The sequence below is a fragment of the Cervus elaphus genome, chromosome 30 (assembly GCF_910594005.1).
Source record: "Cervus elaphus chromosome 30, mCerEla1.1, whole genome shotgun sequence".
NCBI classification, from domain to species: domain Eukaryota; kingdom Metazoa; phylum Chordata; class Mammalia; order Artiodactyla; family Cervidae; genus Cervus; species Cervus elaphus.
Genome location: NC_057844.1, coordinates 77,109,852 through 77,129,148, shown reverse-complemented (window position 1 = coordinate 77,129,148; position 19,297 = coordinate 77,109,852). Strand labels below are relative to the sequence as shown.

At 39.2% G+C, this 19,297-nt stretch overlaps 1 protein-coding gene across 3 annotated transcripts in view; it reads left to right on the top strand.

Moving 5' to 3' along the window:
* The window catches only part of NALCN (sodium leak channel, non-selective), a 296,965-nt gene that overhangs the window by 19,349 nt on the left and 258,319 nt on the right, over positions 1–19,297 (top strand). For 2 of the 3 annotated variants that reach the window (XM_043892089.1, XM_043892087.1), the window contains exons 2-6: positions 2,852–2,998; positions 6,710–6,892; positions 16,061–16,144; positions 17,383–17,522; positions 17,607–17,735. In XM_043892089.1, the coding sequence (XP_043748024.1) occupies positions 2,891–2,998; positions 6,710–6,892; positions 16,061–16,144; positions 17,383–17,522; positions 17,607–17,735 (644 nt within the window). In that variant the 5' untranslated portion in view covers positions 2,852–2,890. The remainder of the gene's footprint in view (positions 1–2,851; positions 2,999–6,709; positions 6,893–16,060; positions 16,145–17,382; positions 17,523–17,606; positions 17,736–19,297) is intronic. The other variant, XM_043892088.1, reaches the window with a different exon arrangement.

Below are 19,297 nucleotides of genomic sequence, written 5' to 3'. Positions count from 1 at the left end.
AGATGTCACATTTATACATCAAGTGATTTTCAGGCCTTAACTATGGCCAGATCAGAAGAGAAATAAATGGCCTTTCACTGGCCCAGTGGAAAGGTATTATGATAAATTTTTTCTTATATCATCTTGGAACAGCATTGTAAAATCACTCTTTGTTTCCTCCTTTGCATTGTGTTATCTTTAAGGATTTCATAAAGATTCTGTATCCAGTTTTTGGGTATATAGAAGACTGTCATTCAAGAAGGATCCCAAATTGAGGTCACCAAATGCCCCACCACCCCATAAATCAGAGAACAAGCATAATTTGAATATTCTCCATATATTTACATATCAATGTCAAGAGTCCCTAACTCCAATTATGTAAAATAAAATTAATTAGTGCAGCCTCCTGTAAAACCCATATTCAAATCCAATATTCAAGACAAAGCAGCCTGGAAACACCTACAACACCTTAAAGGCAATTAGCTTGATTTCTTCCGGAAATAGGAGGGTCAGGCAGATGCACCTACCTTGGTGCATCAAGGGGAACAGACACAGAGTTAGATGTTTGAACACAGGGAATCAGATCCCAGGCGATTGGTCCTGAGCTTCTGTGTTCTCTTTCCCAGTGAAAACTGCACATATTTACACATACCACGAACACTGTCTTATTCTTCTCGAGTTCCTGCAAGCATCACGTGGCACTTGCTCGCCTTGGCGAGGGTTCTTTCTCCAGCCCCAGGGAGAGCAGAGAGTGTGCCATTGTGCCTTTTCTGGTGATAAAACTACTGCATTTCTCCTGAATGAGCATCGTCATGGGTGTGCACTGTCTGAGCGACCTTTACCCTCCCTTATCTGCCTTTAGAAGTTCTCCTAATTGTAGTTCAGCACCAACTTGGTCCATTATGAACACCTTACACTCTATAGTTAGAACTTCTTTTAAACCTTAGATTTGCTTGGATGGCCTGGCTTGCTGCCCCAAGCCTGGACTTTCTCATGCTTGCATAAAAAAAGACAAGAGGTGGGACTTCCCCAATGGTCCAATGGTAAAAATTCTGCCTTCTAATGTAGGGGATGTGGGTTTGATCCCTGGTTGGGGAACTAAGATCCTGTGTGTAGGGCTGTGTGTGTGTGTGTGTGTGTTCAGTCATGCCTGACTCTTTGCGACCCCAAGTAGCCCACCAGGCTCCGCTTTCCATGGAATTTTCCAGGCAAGAATGCTGCAGTGGGCTGTCATGCCCTGCTTCAGGAGATCTTCCTGATCTCTTACGTCTCCTGCATTGGCAGGCAGAATCTTTACCGCTAGCGCCACCTGGGAAGCCCCCAGGATCCCACATGTCCAGGGGCAACTCAGCTGGCACTCCACAACCCGAGAGCCCCATGCCCTGCAACTAGAGAAAGCCCCTCATACCATAGTGAACAGCCTGTATGCCGCAACAAAGACCCATCACACAGCCCAAAGAAAGCCACACAAGTGGTTTTGTCTCTTCCACCAGTTGTGAAGATTAATTAAGATATCATTGCTAAGCGCCCAAGACATAGTGCATATCCAGAAACTGTTAGCCCCTCTCCTTCTGTTAAGATTCAGTCCAGGTGTCAATCGGAGGAGAAGTCTCTCTGTGGATGCAGGGATAATCAGACACCTGTCTTGGCAGTATCCCTTCCCACGTCATTGCACTTCCATTTGCTCTTTGTGTCCCGAGGGCCCAGCGTGTAGCTGGTGGATGGTGATATGAAGCCTCAAGGGAGGTGACGAGGAGAGCGTGGTGAAGATGACAAAACTGTGGAAATTTAAGTGGCGAGTGGGCATCTCATCATGTTCTCCTTCAGTGTGATTTGGCTTCACTTCTGAGTAGCTAGAAGAATTGATATGGTCACGTGATTCATTAAAGGAAAAAGAGTCTTTACTTAGATTCCCCCATTCTCTCTGGTTCCCATCCTCTATGGCAAGGACAGAATGGGGAGATCAACTTGGGTCTATTGCAGCGTTGGAAATAAATGTGAGTGTCACATTAAATTAACCCCGGAGGAAAATCTTGAGAATTGTGAGTATTGGGCAGCTGTGCTGTGGTGCAGACATAGCTCTAGGTATATGAATATAGACCTCAAAAAGTTTCCTGTTAATATAGGAACCCTAAGAGGCAAAGCTATTTTATCCTGTTAATCTTTATCAGTGCTCTCTAAACTAGCATACAAACTGTTTATGACATGCTCAGGACGATCTGTTGGGCTGAGAGAAAAATATTCAAGTTTTTTTTCAATTAATTTTTACCTCATTCCTTAAACATCTCTTGTGCTCAAGCTCAGTCGCTCAGTCGTGTCCAACTCTTTGTGACCCCATGGACTGCAGCCCACCAGGCTCCTCTGTCCATGAGATTTTTCAGGCAAGAATACTGGGGTGGGTTGCCATTTCCTCCTCCAGGGGATCTTCCCAACCCAGGGATCAAACCCAGGTCTCCTGCACTGCAGGCAGATTCTTTACCTGCTGAAGTCACCAGGGAAGCCCCTTTAACCTTTCTAGTTGTATGTATTTATTATATACAGTAAATGGAATTTGAGTGTAATTAACAAACTTGCCAGGTAGCGCTAGTGGTAAAGAATCCACCTGTCAATGCAGGAGACATAAGAGACACAGGTTTGATCCCTGGGTCAGGAAGATCCCCTGGAGTAGGGCATGGAAACCCACTCCATTATTCTTCCCTGGAGAATCCCATAGAAAGAGAAGCCTGGCGGGCTACAGTCCATGGGATTGCAAAGAGTCAGACACAACTGAGCAACTTAGTATGCATGCATGCAGGCTTGCATGGAGACTCCGTTTTTGTGATCAGGGTAAGGATGGTTTGGGGACTAACCCACTCTGTCTTTCTTCTCTTAGACTGTGGTTTTGAACTTGCTTCCCAGAGCTAACTTCAGCATGCTCAAACGGAAGCAAAGCTCCAGGGTGGAGGCCCAGCCGGTTACCGACTTTGGTCCCGATGAATCTCTGTCGGACAACGCAGACATCCTCTGGATTAACAAGCCAGTAAGTTTCTTTTTCTTAAAAGAATAGAGAGGCACATGCTGATATGAAGCCACTTTGATTCATTTAATTCAGAAGCTCCTGTGCCTGTGATTTGAAACCTCTGAGCGGCAGTAGAACGTGGGTGAGTCTTGGAGTCTGGGAGATGAGAATGATTCCGATGACAGATGAGATGCGGTGTGAGTGACTCACAGAGGAGGCATCAGAGGGGGCTCCTCGCCCCCTCCTCGGAGTGCACGCCCTCCTTGGAGTCACAGGATGTGGAGTTAATGACACTTCTCCGGCCGACCCGAAGCTGGAGACCGAGATGAGGGACCTCTTCACTTATCCTCACCAGGCAGGAGTCCGAGGAGATAATCAGATGTTAGGAATTAAAGGTCTCCTTCTGAGTTGCCAGTAAAGGTTAATGAGATAGTGGGTAGTGTCTGTGAAGAACTTTGTCACCTTCTCTGCCTAATTAAGCTGGTGAGAACTTGAGGCGAAGCCCGGCTATACACCAAGTGGCATCGTACACGAGGAGACGGTCTAGCGGCCGGAGCTGGGGCTGAAGGCCTCATTGCAGACTTGGGAAGCTCAGCTTCTGACAGCAGTCCTGTTGTTGTTCAGTCTCTCAGACGTGTCTGACTCTTTGCGACCCCGTGAACTCTAGCATGCTAGGCATCCCTGTCTTTCACCATCTCCCAGAGTATGCTCAAACTCATGTCCATCGAGTCGGTGATGCCATCCAGCCATCTCATCCTCTGTCGCCCACCCCTCCTCCTCCTGCCCTCAGTCTTTCCAGCATCAGAGTCTTTTCCAGTGAGTCAGATCTTCTCATCAGGTGGCCAAAGTATTGGAGCTTCCGCTTCAGCATCAGTCCCTCCAATGAATTTTCAGGGTTGATTTCCTTTAAGATGGACTGGTTTGATCTCCTGCACAGGATCGACTCCCTTATCGAGCTCCATAGCAGGAGCTGAAATCAGGAAATGAGCTGCTACTCTCCCGCTGCTTGTCTTTCCCTTGACCTTGACTGTAATAAAGATGATCAGCCTTGGTCCCCTCTATCCTCTCGCTTCTTATCTGCTCTCCAGACCACTTCTCAGCTGCTCACATTTCTTTCCACATTTCTGTGTCTGTTCACGTTTCCCTCTGCTTAACAATCATTGAAACATCCCTATTACCTACATTGAAGATTTTAAAAAGTTGTTTGTATCCCATGCAAGGCCCTTTATATTGTGGCTCTGACGTGTGCAGCAGCTTCCTTTTCCTGTATCTACACACTGTCCACTTATCGGTGGCTTCCTGCTCCTCTGAGGTGTCCAGCCAGTTCACAATGTTTCCTTTGCCCTGAGATGCTTTCCCAGCGACGGGCTACCCAGATGGCTCAGTGGTAAAGAATCCACCTGCAGTGCAAGAGTCCCAGGAGACGCTGGTTGGATCCCTGGGTTGGGAAGTTCCCCTGGAGGAGGGCACAGCAACCCACTCCAGTATTCTTGCCTGGAGAATCCCATGGACAGAGGAACCTGACAGCCTATAGTCCATGGGGTTGCAAAGAGTCGGATACAACTGAAGTGATGTAGCACTCACACACAGACCAGTCCAGTCCTCCTCATCCATGTCGCCCCTGCCCCCATCCACTCTGAAAGTTTCCTGCTTTGACCCTCTCCACCACAGATGGAATGAACCTCTTCTCTTTCCACTTATCCTACTTTACGTATAGATGTAAGTAAAAAAACGATTTCTGTATAAATATATATGTGATGCATATTAGACTGAAATAGGCATAATATCACTCATTAGTGATGAGTTAGAACTGTGTTGTTTCCATTGGTGTGTCTTCAGAGTCCAGTGTAATTTCTAACACATAGTAGGTCTTTCCTGTTCATGTTTAGGGAATTTGAATGAAATAGAGAGTAAAGCAGCCATTTTTTCTTAGCGTCCACCAGTACAGAGCTTTCTGAGACCTTCTGAAGAAGGTAGTTTTACAGATGTAGGCTCAGAAGGCTAACTAGAATGATTAATGCTTGATGAGAATTCATTCTTTAATTCATGATGGTTTTGTGGGAGAATTCATCTTTTGAGGCTCTTTTGTGTAATTAAATCCTTTGTGTTGGGGGCCCAGATGGGTCTAAATTTACGCGTGGTGTTTATTGAAGCGCTTCTTAATTGCCATGAAAAGTACATCAACTTTTAATCATCAGTGACTTATATGGTATGGAAATTAGTGGCATTATGTCTTCATGCAAATATTACAACTGTCAGATTAATATTATAACCCACTCACCAGCCTACAAGTGTCTGAGATCCTCAAAGTTCTGACAGCCTTTTCTGTTTTTCATCTTAGGTGGTTGTTAGCTTGTATAGCTTCAGAACCCATCGACTATGAAATTGAAAGAGCTTTTTTTTTCTTTTTTTTCACAGAGAGTATATTAAAGAATTAATATGACTGCACATTATATATATATATATATAGGCTAGTCAATAGATAACACATTGAAATTATGTTTAGGAATTGTGTACTGATTTGTTAGTAATATTAATTGTGTGGGTTTAACATGCAAATGCATTAATATTTTTTATCCTAGCTATTAGTTTTCATAAGAATATATTATATGGATGATTTATGTCCTACACTTATACACATGTATACACACAGAGAAACATCTTTAACTTTTTAATTCCTTCTTCTTTGTGTTAGGGTTAAGGAAAGACTTCAAACATCAAGTGCACTGCCAGCATTGCACAAAAATGTAATTTTTGGCATTTTTGGGAGAGATACCTGGGCTAAATTTATATGAAACATGTTCTTCAAAATAAAGAAGAAGGTTCATTTATTATTAACTTTTGAAAATATAGGATGAGAGCAGATTTTAAAATATATTTTCATACAAACGTGTTAGCATAAGATAATAGAATGAAAGCCCTACATATGGGAAGTGTTCTATATCAGTTAACTTTAAGAAGCATCTGGGGTCTACTGGGATGAGCCTGTGTGCTAGGTTCCAGGGAAGTTAGAATAAATATGGCCCCAGAGTCTAGGTGCTCACAGAACACAAAAAGTACGAAAGTAATAGCATATCAGGTTTCATAATTTCACTGAATGAGGCTCTATCTTGCTTTTATGCCCCGGTGAGTACCAGGGGCTTTGGGGTAGCCTGACCTGGTTCACACTGAGGTGAGGTTTTATTCATGCGGGACCACAGAAAAGCTCCTTAACCTACCTGAGCCTTAGTGCTTCCGTGTGGAACTTAGGCTGCTTTGAGAATTAAATGATGTAAAGTACATTGAAAATATTTAGCACATTATCAGTATTTAATATGTCAGTTTTGTTCTTCCTTTTCTCCCTAAGTAACCCAAGTGTTAGTTGCTTAGTCATGTCCGACTCTTTAAGACCACATAGACTGTAGCCTGCCAGGCTCCTCTGTTCATGGAATTCTCCAGGCAAGAATACTGGAGTGGGTAGCCATTCCCTTCTCTAGGGGATCTTCTTGACCCAGGGATCGAACCCAGGTCTCCTGCACTTCATATAAACAAGCACTTCTTTACTGTCTGAGCCACTGGGGAAGGCCCCCGTTTTTCCCTACTGGTGAAATATTGGGTTGGCCAGGAAGTCTGTTCGGGGTAAACCCAAATGAACTTCTTGGCCAGCCCAATGTTTCCAACTCAGGATTACGTTTTCCAAATAGCGTGGTTCATAACACAGGTTTCAGATGTTTTTCTGGGCCATCTCCACAGTGGGTTCACTCTCTGCTGCGCATCTGTGCCATCATCAGCGTCATCTCGGTCTGTATGAACACACCCATGACCTTCGAACACTACCCTCCTCTGCAGTACGTGACCTTTACCCTGGACACTCTGTTGATGTTTCTCTACACAGCAGAGATGATCGCCAAAATGCACATCCGGGGGATTGTCAAGGTGAGCGTTTCCTTGTTATTTAAGCTCAAAACCAAAGCACACTGAAAATCTGTATCTGTTTAATGTTTTCATGTTAATTTCAGTCAAATAAAACATCTCTTTTTTACCGATATTGAAGTCCTTTTAAGAGGGTATAATTCCAGATATTGGTGAAAACATGATACATTTAAGAGTATTGTAACAAGTCAATCGTGTAAGGCATAAAGTCTTGAAATATCTGAGAAGCAACTAAATGGCCCCGCCTCCAGCTTCCTGAAGGCCAGAGGAGGGTCTTTCACGCTGCCTACAGGGTCATCATGCCACCTAACCCAAGGAGGCACGTGTTAGTTTATAGAATGCAGGATAAACATTATGTGATAAATTTGCAGTGTGATGATAATCAGCAGGATCTTATACGCTGAGGCATACTAAAGATGTAAAGAGGTAAAAAGAGAGACTTGAAATGGAAAGGAATTCCAAGACTGTAAGACAAGAATGTGTAACATGAAATTGGTGCCATTGGGAGACAATAAATAAAGAAAGAAAAGAAAAAGGAAAAGAAAAAAAAATAAGAAAAAGAGGGAAATTTCTATCCTGGGATATTTCTTCCTCCTGTGACACTAACCTTTATAGAGGTTAAATGGAAATCCCAAATGAACTTTTTGGCCAGCCCAATAATCCCATCTCAGTATTATAGATACTCTAAAGTATTTTGATGGTTTAGTCGCTAAGTCATGTGTGACTCTTGTGACCCCGTGGACTGTAGCCTGCCAGGCTCCTCTGTCCATGGGATTCTCCAGGCAAGAATACTGGAGTGGGTTGCTGTTTCCTTCTCCAAAAAGTATTTTAAATTGTGCTATTTAGAGACACAGTGGTATAATGAAACAGCAGAATGGGTATTAGGGTTTGACAAATGAAAGTTTTGACTCAAATCCTAGCCTTTTCATTTACTGGCTATAAAAACATCTCAAGGGAAGAAATTGTGGTGGAGAAGAGCCTTATTTTGTATAACATTTTTGAAAACTTAATGAGTTGATGCTTAAGATGTATTTATTGGGTCAACTTCGTTGCTTCTTTTTACACATAATTCATTGTATGCTATCTTTAAAAGAGAGGGATCACAATCAATGCACTACTCTCTTCATTTTTAACTTTTTAAAACATTTATTAAGGAAATTTTAAAATTTACATGAAAGTAGAGATCATAGTTGGAATGAATACCTATAACTCAATATCAGTAGTTATCAATACTTGTCCAGTTCTATTTCTTTTAAAGACAGCTCTGAAAAATCAGATTATGTTAGAAACAACTTATGCATTGCTGACTGATAAAATCTTTTTTCTAAATATTGCATTGGGCACAGTTAACAATACTTTCTTACTGTAGGCCAATACCCAATCCATATTCATGATGCCCCACTTATCACGGGCATTTTCTTTTAGAGTTAGCTTCTTTGAGTCATGACTCAAAAAAGCTGCACAAGGCATATTTTTGGGGGTTTGAAGTTTGAATGTTTTATCACGTTAAGAGATTAAACATAAATTTCAGTTTTTGAGAGTTGTATCATGAACAGCTTTTACATTTTGTTGAATGATTATTTTCCCCCTTGACTCATAATAATGTGGTTTTCCTAGTAATCAAACCATCCTTACATTCCCAGAAAAAATCTGGCTGGGTCATAACACAGTTTTGTTCTGTTTTAATGTACTATTTCATTATATTTGTTATTACTTTTCTCATTTAAATTTTGCTTAATCTCTATCAGGTTTGATATTAGCTATTCAGTGTATATGTATGCTGTGTATATGTACTTCTGTGCTCTAAAATAGTCTGAGTAATCTTGAAACTGTTTTAGCTTGAAACTTTTGGTAAAAATCTCCTGTGAAACCATTTGATCCTAGTGCTTTTTTGATGGGACTCCCTTTCTTTAAATTGGTTTCTTTAGACTTGCTTGGTCTTTACTTGATGAAATCAATTTTCTTAAAGAAATTGTCCACTATTAAGTTTAACTTATTAATAGTGAATGTTTTACAATGTACTGATTTCCAACTAAAATATTTGTACAGCTTTTTTCAAAAGTGAAAATTTATGAAGAAAAGTATAACCTGATGCTTAAAATAGAACATGATTTACACATATACTTTATTTGGGTTGATAGACTCAAATCCCATGTCCCTGGAAAGGCTAATCTTCAGGGAGAAACTAGGGAAGAGAAGGTAGTGATGCACTTAACACTTCCCAATTGTTAAGTAGATAAAGAATTCCAGCCCAAGATTTAGCCCCCAAGAACTGTGGAGCCGTATGCACACCCTACCTTCTTGCAGGATTTGTCGACACTGGCAACATTTCGATTGCACACATGCAGATACACAGTAGTGGTTCTTCTAGTTACACAGTAATTGGGGCAAGTATTTTTGCAAATGTGCATAGTGAACATTTGTATGGTGAGAATTCAGATAGTGAGAGATCAGTATTTTGTGGGAAATGCTCTAATAGTGGTCTGAAAAAGTTATAGGGGGAAGGAGGCACCCAAAAATAGTGACAAAATATGTTTGGGGCTGCCCAGAGAAGTCTTGAAGAAAGAGAATGTGGAAGTGTTGTCTTGAAGGATAAGGAGGTGTGGGCTATGGTGGGGGAGATGGGGAGGGGAGTAAAGGATCTCACAGAGAGGAAAGCAATGCTGTAGACACACAGCCTTGGAACAGACTGGAGCCTTGGGGTGCTCTGCGTAGTCACAGTCAGGGGGAGCAGATGGTATGCCCAGGGAACAGCCGGGGAGGACCCTGGCAAGGGAGACCAGCTGCACCTCGGAGGACCTTGCAGCCTTGTGAGGCACTCAGTCTTCCTTCTGTGGTCAGTGAAGAGGCATGGGGGATCGGAATCCGAGTGACATAGTTTGATTTGTATTTGAGAAGTTCACAGTGGAGATCACAAGCTCCACGCACTGTAGGAGAGAGAAACTGAAGCACAGAGTCCTCCCGGCAAAAAATGACCTTTGAAAGTTTCGTTAGAGGAATGTATCTGTTTGAAGGATTTCACATCTTTTATAACATTTCCCAAGCTTGACTATATCTGCCAATTAATTTTCACTCCCTCATCATTTGTTTCTAATTGCCTCCCCCACGAATTCCTGTTCTGAGAAGCACTGTAACTCAACCAAATCCCCATAGGCAAAAATAAAGCATTGGGGTGATATATGTTTGTGTTTTTGTGAAGCATTCCATGTAGTGCAGACTGTGAAGTCTTCAGACAATTCTCAGTTGTCTATTTTTCATCTGGCAACAGACCTGGCTAAAAAGTAGCATGCGTCCTCTGAGCATTGTTGAAGTAATAAACAGTAATGCTAAGACACAGTGAGAGATGGGCCCTGGGAATGTGGAACAATAAATCATGTGCTTATGAAACTACACCCATGCATATTGTTTTGTGACTGCAAACTATATCCCTATGAATGTCTTCAGGAAAATGTGTTTGTTTTCTCTGCTTGTTAAATCCTTGCATGGCAATTTAAGTTCCTCTCTTATACTGTATAATTGATTGGCAGCCTCCAAGTGTTTACCTTTATAAAGATTGATAGACCACTCTTGAAGAACTCATATCCTCAGGCACCAGCCTGCTGATTTCTGCCCATAACTCAAGCTCTCTCTCTTCTTCATTTCTTGTTGATGCAACAAGCAAATTAGAACCTTTCTTTCATATTGGGAGACATTACAGTTTCTCAAGTACCAATGGGCCTTTATGTGTGTTAGGTTCTGTTTCCATATTTTGGAAGCAGGGGGGGAGGGACAATTTAATATTTGCAAGTATGATAACTTGACCATGAATGCAGTAGGATTTTGAAAGGATCTGGACATACTGATACATTGAATCGTAGCACCATTGAACCAGTTATGGTGAAGAGTCTTTGAAAATACAAACTGAAAAAGAGATAATGAGTTAAATGTATCAGACACAAAGTGCAACATGAGATTATATTACTGAACCAAACTTGGGTAAAGCCAATCTACTGATACCAGGTTATGGTCAAGGCAAGTGCAGTGTTTATTTCAGAGCCCAGCAAGGAGTATGGGTAGCTAAGGCTAAAAGGACCCGAACTCCTGGAAGGGTTTCAGGGAAGGGATTTTAAAGGTCAGATGAGGAAAAGGTCAAGGAGTGCATGACCAACTCATGGAGCTGGTGGTGTGGTAACTACCTTCTGGTTCCAGCTAGTCTGGGTCTAAGTGTTGGTGGTCAGCAATCCGTTAACTTCTTTTACCTTGTGGGATTTTAGTAACTGCAAAACAACTCAAGGGTGTGGCTCAGAATTTTATCTATAGCCCTGGAAGAGGAATTACAGGTCTTTGACTTTGTTTTATGGTTCAGTTATTATTTGGGCTTATTAAACTGTTTTCCTTTTGTTTCTGTATTTTCTCACTTTCCTGATTGAGTTTGCTCTTTAGAACTCCAGGAAGGCCTAGGAGGCTAGAGCTTTTATACAAACAAATTGTGGGGGACACAGCAGGGTCCTGCTTATCTTCAGTTGTACTTCAAAGTGCCAGGTTTCAGAGCCTGTATTCTGTTCATGAAAAGGTATTTTGCCCTTATGGAGCCTTAGTGAGTATTGATAATGATTGATATGGTTTAAATTTCAATTCAGTCATGTTTGCAATTTCATTATCATGCAAAAATTATAAAAACCTTGTGCTGCTGTGCTTAATCATGTCTGACTGTGACCCCATGGACTGTAGCCCACCAGGCTCCTCTATCCATGAAAATTCTCTGTTTCCTCCTGCAGGGGATCTTCTCCATCCAGGGACTGAACCTCTGTCTCTTGGGTCTCCTGTATTGGCACTTGAATTCTTTACCACGGTACCCCCTGGGAAGCCCATATTAAACTTTGACCCAGTTCCTATTTGCATGGCACATCAGCTTTGCTGATTCAAACTGCACTAATCTGAGAAATATGCAGAAATCATCTCATAGTTTTATCTGTGATCTTTCATGAATATTCAGGAAGAGTATTAACTTTAAGGTATTACCTTTCAATGTACTACCTCTTTCTCTTTTTGCTACAAAGAATCTTTCCTTTAAAGAGACAGTACTAGTAGTTTCAGTGAACAGATAGATGCATGGATGCATTCATGAGGCATAGACATTGACTTCTTACTGTCTGCATTGTAATCTACAGAGGCTCAAAAGACATGGTTCCTATGCTTATCTCATCATTAATTTAATATCATGGTGCAAGGTAGTGGGAATACCACCTGAAATTGTCTAAAGTTTCAAGATACTATTAATCTTCAGAACAAACTCAAACATTAACAGAGGAGTGGAAGATTGACCTTTTTAAAAAATACAACACCAGAGAATATGTATAGAGAAGGTTTAAGTAGGAAACTCAAACTACAGGAACTAAAATATAAGTTAATTAAATAGCTGGATGGGAGTTACAAAAGACTATTCTGTCCGTTAACATGGTATGAACCTTGTTTATATGCATGAGCTGAGTTGCTGTTGGTTGCATGATATACGAGCAAAAGCACTGATTAGAGTGGGCTGTGGTCAGACCAAAGTCTGGAGGAAAAAATTGGCATAGACTGCAGGGAATTTTTCAGGAAGACAGAACAGCATGAAGGACAATGAATGCTAAAGGGCAAAAGGTTAAAAAAAAAGATGGGAAAAATCTGAGTGTTATTGGCCTTTGTATCCCAGATCACTATTACACAGCTCAAAGGTTTTTATAAATATTGAATGACTCCTGGAAGCTGAAACCAAAAATTACTGTGTAAAACTTCTGCTCACTGGACTATTTTACATTTTATACCAGGCAAGTTAAAAGAAGCTAGTTTTAATTGACCATTCCATGCAATCTAGAGTGTGGTGGTCTTGTTGGGACAGGCAGATACCACTCTGAATATCTGGAACATCCAACACAGAGAACATTCCAGATAATTCAACTCAAATGACTTCATAATTCCGAAATAGTTTTCTGTATTATACAGTAGAACTTTTTTTGCTAAACCAGTTTTCATGAGATCACTAGAAATTAGAATGAGCTTGCATTGTTGTTGTTCAGTTGCTAAGTCGTGTCAGAGTCTTGGCGACCTCATGGACTGCAGCACTCCAGGCTTCCCTGTCCTTCACTATCTCCCAGAGTTTATGTCCATTGAGTCAGTTGTGTGTTTGCATGCTTTTGTTTTATTTGGAATCCAGCCAGAACTTCTAAAATGACTTCAAATAATCCATCCTTTGATAGAATTCAAAATATACTCAAGTCAGCTTTGCAACGTCAATTTCCTTAACCTATAAATCTATATAGTAAATAAAAATTCAGCCAACTCTGTTACTGATGACTTTACGTTGTAAATTTGTGAGGCTCATATTTTTCAAATTTGACTTTATTGACACCAACTGAGTGATTTTTGTTAATGCTAGAATTTTCACCTTTTGAAAAAGTTAGCTTTGAAAGATCTATTTTAAAAATGTAACACATGACCATTAGTCAAAAGGCATATGTATGGATATTCTGGGAAAATTATGTCTCTTTTCCACCTTTGGCTCCTTGCCACTCTGTTCCCCTCCCTGGGAAATACCATTATTTATCCTCATTTTTTTATATTTTAAATAACTCTCAATATAATGAGAAGCTCTCAACTTGTATCTAATTGAATGTAATTTGTTACTAAAGCAAATTATGAGCAACAGGAGGTTAACTGTAGTGATACTGTGTGAAACATTTTTTAATTTTAAAACAGGAATGAAATAATACTATTTGGGAAAAATCTTATATAAATTTATCTGAGTTCTTGTGTACCCAATAATCTGTAATTATTAATATTCTCCTTCTTGGCTAACATTTATGTTTAATCATTCCTATTTTAAAATAGTTCTCTGCTGAACCTCATATTTCTGTGCTCATCTTGGAATTCTTTCACATTTTTAAAACAATCACAGTTATGCCTAGTTCTTAAAATAAAGATCAAGTGGTATTTTTTCACTTTTTTGCTCAACATATAAGGAACATATTTGTTTAATAAAAGTTGATTTGAAAATATATACTTTAATTTTTCTGTATGCATGCATGCATGCTAAGTTGCTTCAGTTGTGTCCAACTTGTTGCAACTCTATGGACCATAGCCTGCCACTCTCCTCTGTCCTGGGATTCTGGAGTGGATTGCAATGCCCTCCTCCAAGAGATCTTCCTAACCTAGGAATTGAACCTGCATCTCTTATGTCTCCTGTATTAGGAGATGGGTTTTTTACCACTAGCACCACCTGGGAAGCCCATTTTTCTAACACTTATAGAAATATGATATATGTGCATTTTACATTTTTAAAAAAATAACTGAGAATATAAGTTACATAAGGGCAGGTGTTTTTGTTTTAGTCACTTCTGTATCACTTGTTCCTGAATGCTGCCTAGAGCATAGAAATGTTGTATTTCCTAAGTGAATGAATTAACAGATTTGTTCAATATATCAAACAAAACAAGGGAAATTCCAAAGTGCAACTTAAACATTTGTATTTTATTATCTTTTAGGATGGTAGTCAAAATTAGACTCATTTTATATTGGTTATGTTGTCTATATTTAGTTTTACAATTAATTCATATTTTAAGTTGTGCAGTGTACAAGGCAAATTTGATGCCTATGGTAGAAGATTCCTCATGAGATATTGAAAGCAGCTATATTATCCCTTAATTATTTGCTCTATACTTAACATGCACATATGTGAATACATAACCAGTAGCATTTTATGATATAGTTTTTATCTTCTTAAGATATGGTCATATGATGATCATAATGCTAATTTAATAGGTCATTGTCCTATTAGTCACCCAACTCCCAAATTTGCTTTTATAACTCTTTTGTGGGTCTTCTTGAATACACACCAAGTCTGGTTGATTCTTGTGCCAGTGGTAAAATTATTTGTGCATTCATTTGAGAACTAGCATTGTTTCTTCTTAACTCTCCACAGAATTAATTTTCCCACCATGATTTTAACTTTATTATAAATTAGTTGGCCTTATGTAGAGTATTAACTGGGTGTGTACATAGCTGTATATCTACACAAGATGTGTGTGTGTAGTTGGTGTGTGTGTGTGTGTGTGTGTCCCTCGGCATTATACATCCTCTTATATAAAGTACATGCTTACCCAGTGCTAACTAATCTGGGCTTAAACTTCATATCTGAGTCATATAACTTTCATTAAGTGAATTATCATTCATTACCTTTAGATTTGCAAACAACAAGTTATTTCTGGAAACCTCTCAAGGAAACTTTCTGACAATCTATTTGTTACTCCTGGCAGAAGGTTCTCAAAATTACTTTATTTTCCTAAATATCCTGCAACATATTTTACCATTTTATTGAAAGTCTTGGTCTTCTGTTCCTATTTTTATTTTCTAAACAGATTCACTCAGAGCTGGTAACCCTGTGACTGGATTCAGAACTGAGTTTCACAGATTACTACAGAACTAGTGACAATTGTGCGTCCTGAGCAAGCTATTGAAGGCTTTCTTTCTAGTTAAAGGTTTCCAATTTCAACCTCATAGGGTGTACTGTTTTGTTATTTGAAAGGAAAGTTTTTTCCTAAAAGTCCCATTTTATAAAAATAATGCATTCCAGTGTCAGAATGGATTCACTGTTAAAAAATGAAAGTAGCATGCCTTCTTTATCTTTCTTTTATATTTATAATCCCAGTTAAAATCAATATATATTTATTTTGAAAATGAAGGCACATTTCTTCATCTTCACCTCTAATTCAGTTCAAAGTGAATTACTGGTTAATTCTCTACTGATGATGGTTGTTCACAGAGATTCAAAGTCCTTCACTGACCACTGTATCCTCTTGGTTCTTGTAGGAATAGTTGGTTTTAGGACCTGAGCTGCTTATTAAGTACAATGACCTCTGGCTTCTTATGTGGTAGAATCTATGTGGCTAAGAGTAAAACTAGTGATGTTTTCTCTTTGCATGAATTTAAAATTTTATATGCACAGTCCTGCAGTTACTTGTGTTTTAGAAATTATTTTCCTCATATATAATGTCATTTAAAATGCTGAAAGACTTTCCTTTTGAAAGTCTGTTCAGTTATGATACAAAAATTGTAGATAGCTTATATCAAATTAATACTTGATTATTCCCTCCACAGATTTTTTTTTTTAATTATTCATTTTGTCTGATAACACCATGTGAAATTTATTTTTAGGGGGATAGTTCCTACGTGAAAGATCGCTGGTGTGTTTTTGATGGATTTATGGTCTTTTGCCTTTGGGTTTCATTGGTGTTACAGGTAATTAAACACTTTTAACTTACAAGGGTATATTTTCCAAAATGGGCATTATTTTGCATTGAAAATCTAAATTGATATGTTAAAGAACATATATATGTGTGTATGTGTGTGTGTGTGTATATATATATATGTGTGTGTGTATATATATATATGTGTGTGTGAATATATATATAATGTGATTGGGTAATTGTCTAGAAACACTTTTAATGTTTATTGATTTTTAAAAGCCTGACATTTTAATCATCATCAGTCAGATGTTTGCATTATTTTTCAATCAGAAATAAAAATCAGTACCATACAAGATTATTTCTCATTAAACAGACATTAGAAATATATTGACTGAAATAAAGGGAAGAAACATGGAGTGAGGTTTCTGTATTTGTAGAATAAAAATTTGAATTTAAAAATCAAAAGTCCAGTCTTTTCAGTGACTAAATTCTCACTAAAAATAGCTAAAATAATATAAATACATTGGGGTATATATTGGGTAACATAAATAGTGTATTGCAAATGGAAAATTCCTTACTTTGAGAAATGGGGAACATATATTTAAAAGGCCTGAGGGAGAGATTTTATTAAAAACAGTATAATTCATTCCCAGGCACTCATTCAGGCTTGATTTTGTATTTAATTCAACTGAACTTATTATATTCTTCATTTTAAAAATTCAGAATAAAATAAATTCATCATCCGTCCCAGAAACTCATCATGGTTCGTATTGATAAGCTGTTCTTATTTTTATAAAGCTCACTTCTCTAACAATTAATTTCATCCTGCATATTAAATGTGTTCTTTTCCATTTAGTAACTATTGTATGATTGACAAACATTTTCTAATTATCCTCTTGCCTCTGCTGGTAAATGGAATTCTTTTTCATAATATCTTTATTAACTCTTTCTCCATTAATCTATGTTCTAGATACTCGAAAAGTTCCACCAAAGACTGTTGGTAGTGAGGAAAACTTGGCATACTTACTCCATTTTTGTAATAAAAACTGTGCCTTGATGAATCATTTAGAAAATGAACAAGATTAATGACACTTTCACTCATTTACGTATTTGTTTCTCTTAAGAGAGCTATTCAACATGTACTCCAAAGAAAGTTAGTGTTGGTGGATGGCAGTGTGGGACTTAGTTCAGGGAACATGTATGGCGTCCTGTGACGCTGTCTGTATGTGTCCTGACTACACCCAATGCTGAGCGAAAGCCTGAGTTGTCTGTTCACCTCTGAATTTGCAGGTGTTTGAAATCGCTGATATAGTTGATCAGATGTCTCCTTGGGGCATGTTGCGGATCCCACGGCCACTAATTATGATCCGGGCATTCCGGATTTATTTCCGATTTGAGCTACCAAGGACCAGAATTACAAATATTTTAAAGTAAGCACTACTTTTACGTAAATTAAGGGGAAATGTTTATGACATTTTCTGGTAAGTTTCACCTACTTTATTTTTTCCTCCTAGGCGATCAGGAGAACAAATATGGAGTGTTTCCATTTTCCTCCTTTTCTTTCTACTTCTTTATGGCATTTTAGGAGTTCAGATGTTTGGGACATTTACCTATCACTGTGTAGTAAATGACACAAAACCAGGGTAAGTTTATCTACTAACTGCACTTTAACCTTGTGATTTGCAAGGATGTTCCTGCAGTTTTCATGTGAAAAACCTGTGTCTCAATTGTTTTATTTTTTTTTTATTTTTTTTTTCCAGTGGGTTTTGTCATACATTGATATGAATCAGCCATGGATTTACATGTATTCCCAATCCCGATCCCCCCTCCCACCTCCCTCTCCACCCGATTCCTCTGGGTCTTCCCAGTGCACCAGGCCCAAGCACTTGTCTCATGCATCCCACCTGGGCTGGTGATCTGTTTCACCATAGATAGTATACATGCTGTTCTTTTGAAATATCCCACCCTCACATTCTCCCACAGAGTTCAAAAGTCTGTTCTGTATTTCTGTGTCTCTTTTTCTGTTTTGCATATAGGGTTATCGTTATCACCTTTCTAAATTCCATATATATGTGTTAGTATGCTGTAATGTTTTTTTTTTTTTTTCTTTTTTTTTTTTCGTCCAGTCTCCCCTTCCTTCTTCATACCAAACCCTGGTTTTGTTTGGTGTGGAAATATGTCCCTCTAAAAGACTCCATAGTCCAGGCTCCTTGAAGCAAGGAAGCATGGGCATGTGAAAGCTGGTATGAAAGTCAAAGGTTTGTATGGGGCTTTTAGGAAAGCTACTTAAAGCTTCAAGTTGGGAGGGGAGATTTCCCCTTTTATTTTTTTTATTTTTTTTAATTTTTTTATTAGTTGGAGGCTAATTACTTCACAACATTTCAGTGGGTTTTGTCATACATTGATATGAATCAGCCATAGATTTACACTTATTCCCCATCCCGATCCCCCCTCCCACCTCCCTCTTCACCCGACTCCTCTGGGTCTTCCCAGTGCACCAGGCCCGAGCACTTGTCTCATGCATCCCACCTGGGCTGGTGATCTGTTTCACCATAGATAGTATACATGCTATTCTTTTGAAACATCCCACCCTCACATTCTCCCACAGAGTTCAAAAGTCTGTTCTGTATTTCTGTGTCTCTTTTTCTGTTTTGCATATAGGGTTATCGTTATCACCTTTCTAAATTCCATATATATGTGTTAGTATGCTGTAATGTTCTTTATCTTTCTGGCTTACTTCACTCTGTATAATGGGCTCCAGTTTCATCCATCTCATTAGGACTGGTTCAAATGAATTCTTTTTAATGGCTGAGTAATATTCCATGGTGTATATGTACCACAGCTTCCTTATCCATTCATCTGCTGATGGGCATCTAGGTTGCTTCCATGTCCTGGCTATTATAAACAGTGCTGCGATGAACACTGGGGTGCACGTGTCTCTTTCAGATCTGGTTTCCTCAGTGTGTATGCCCAGAAGTGGGATTGCTGGGTCATATGGCAGTTCTATTTCCAGTTTTTTAAGAAATCTCCACACTGTTTTCCATAGCGGCTGTACTAGTTTGCATTCCCACCAACAGTGTAAGAGGGTTCCCTTTTCTCCACACCCTCTCCAGCATTTATTGCTTGTAGACTTTTGGATAGCAGCCATCCTGACTGGCGTGTAATGGTACCTCATTGTGGTTTTGATTTGCATTTCTCTGATAGT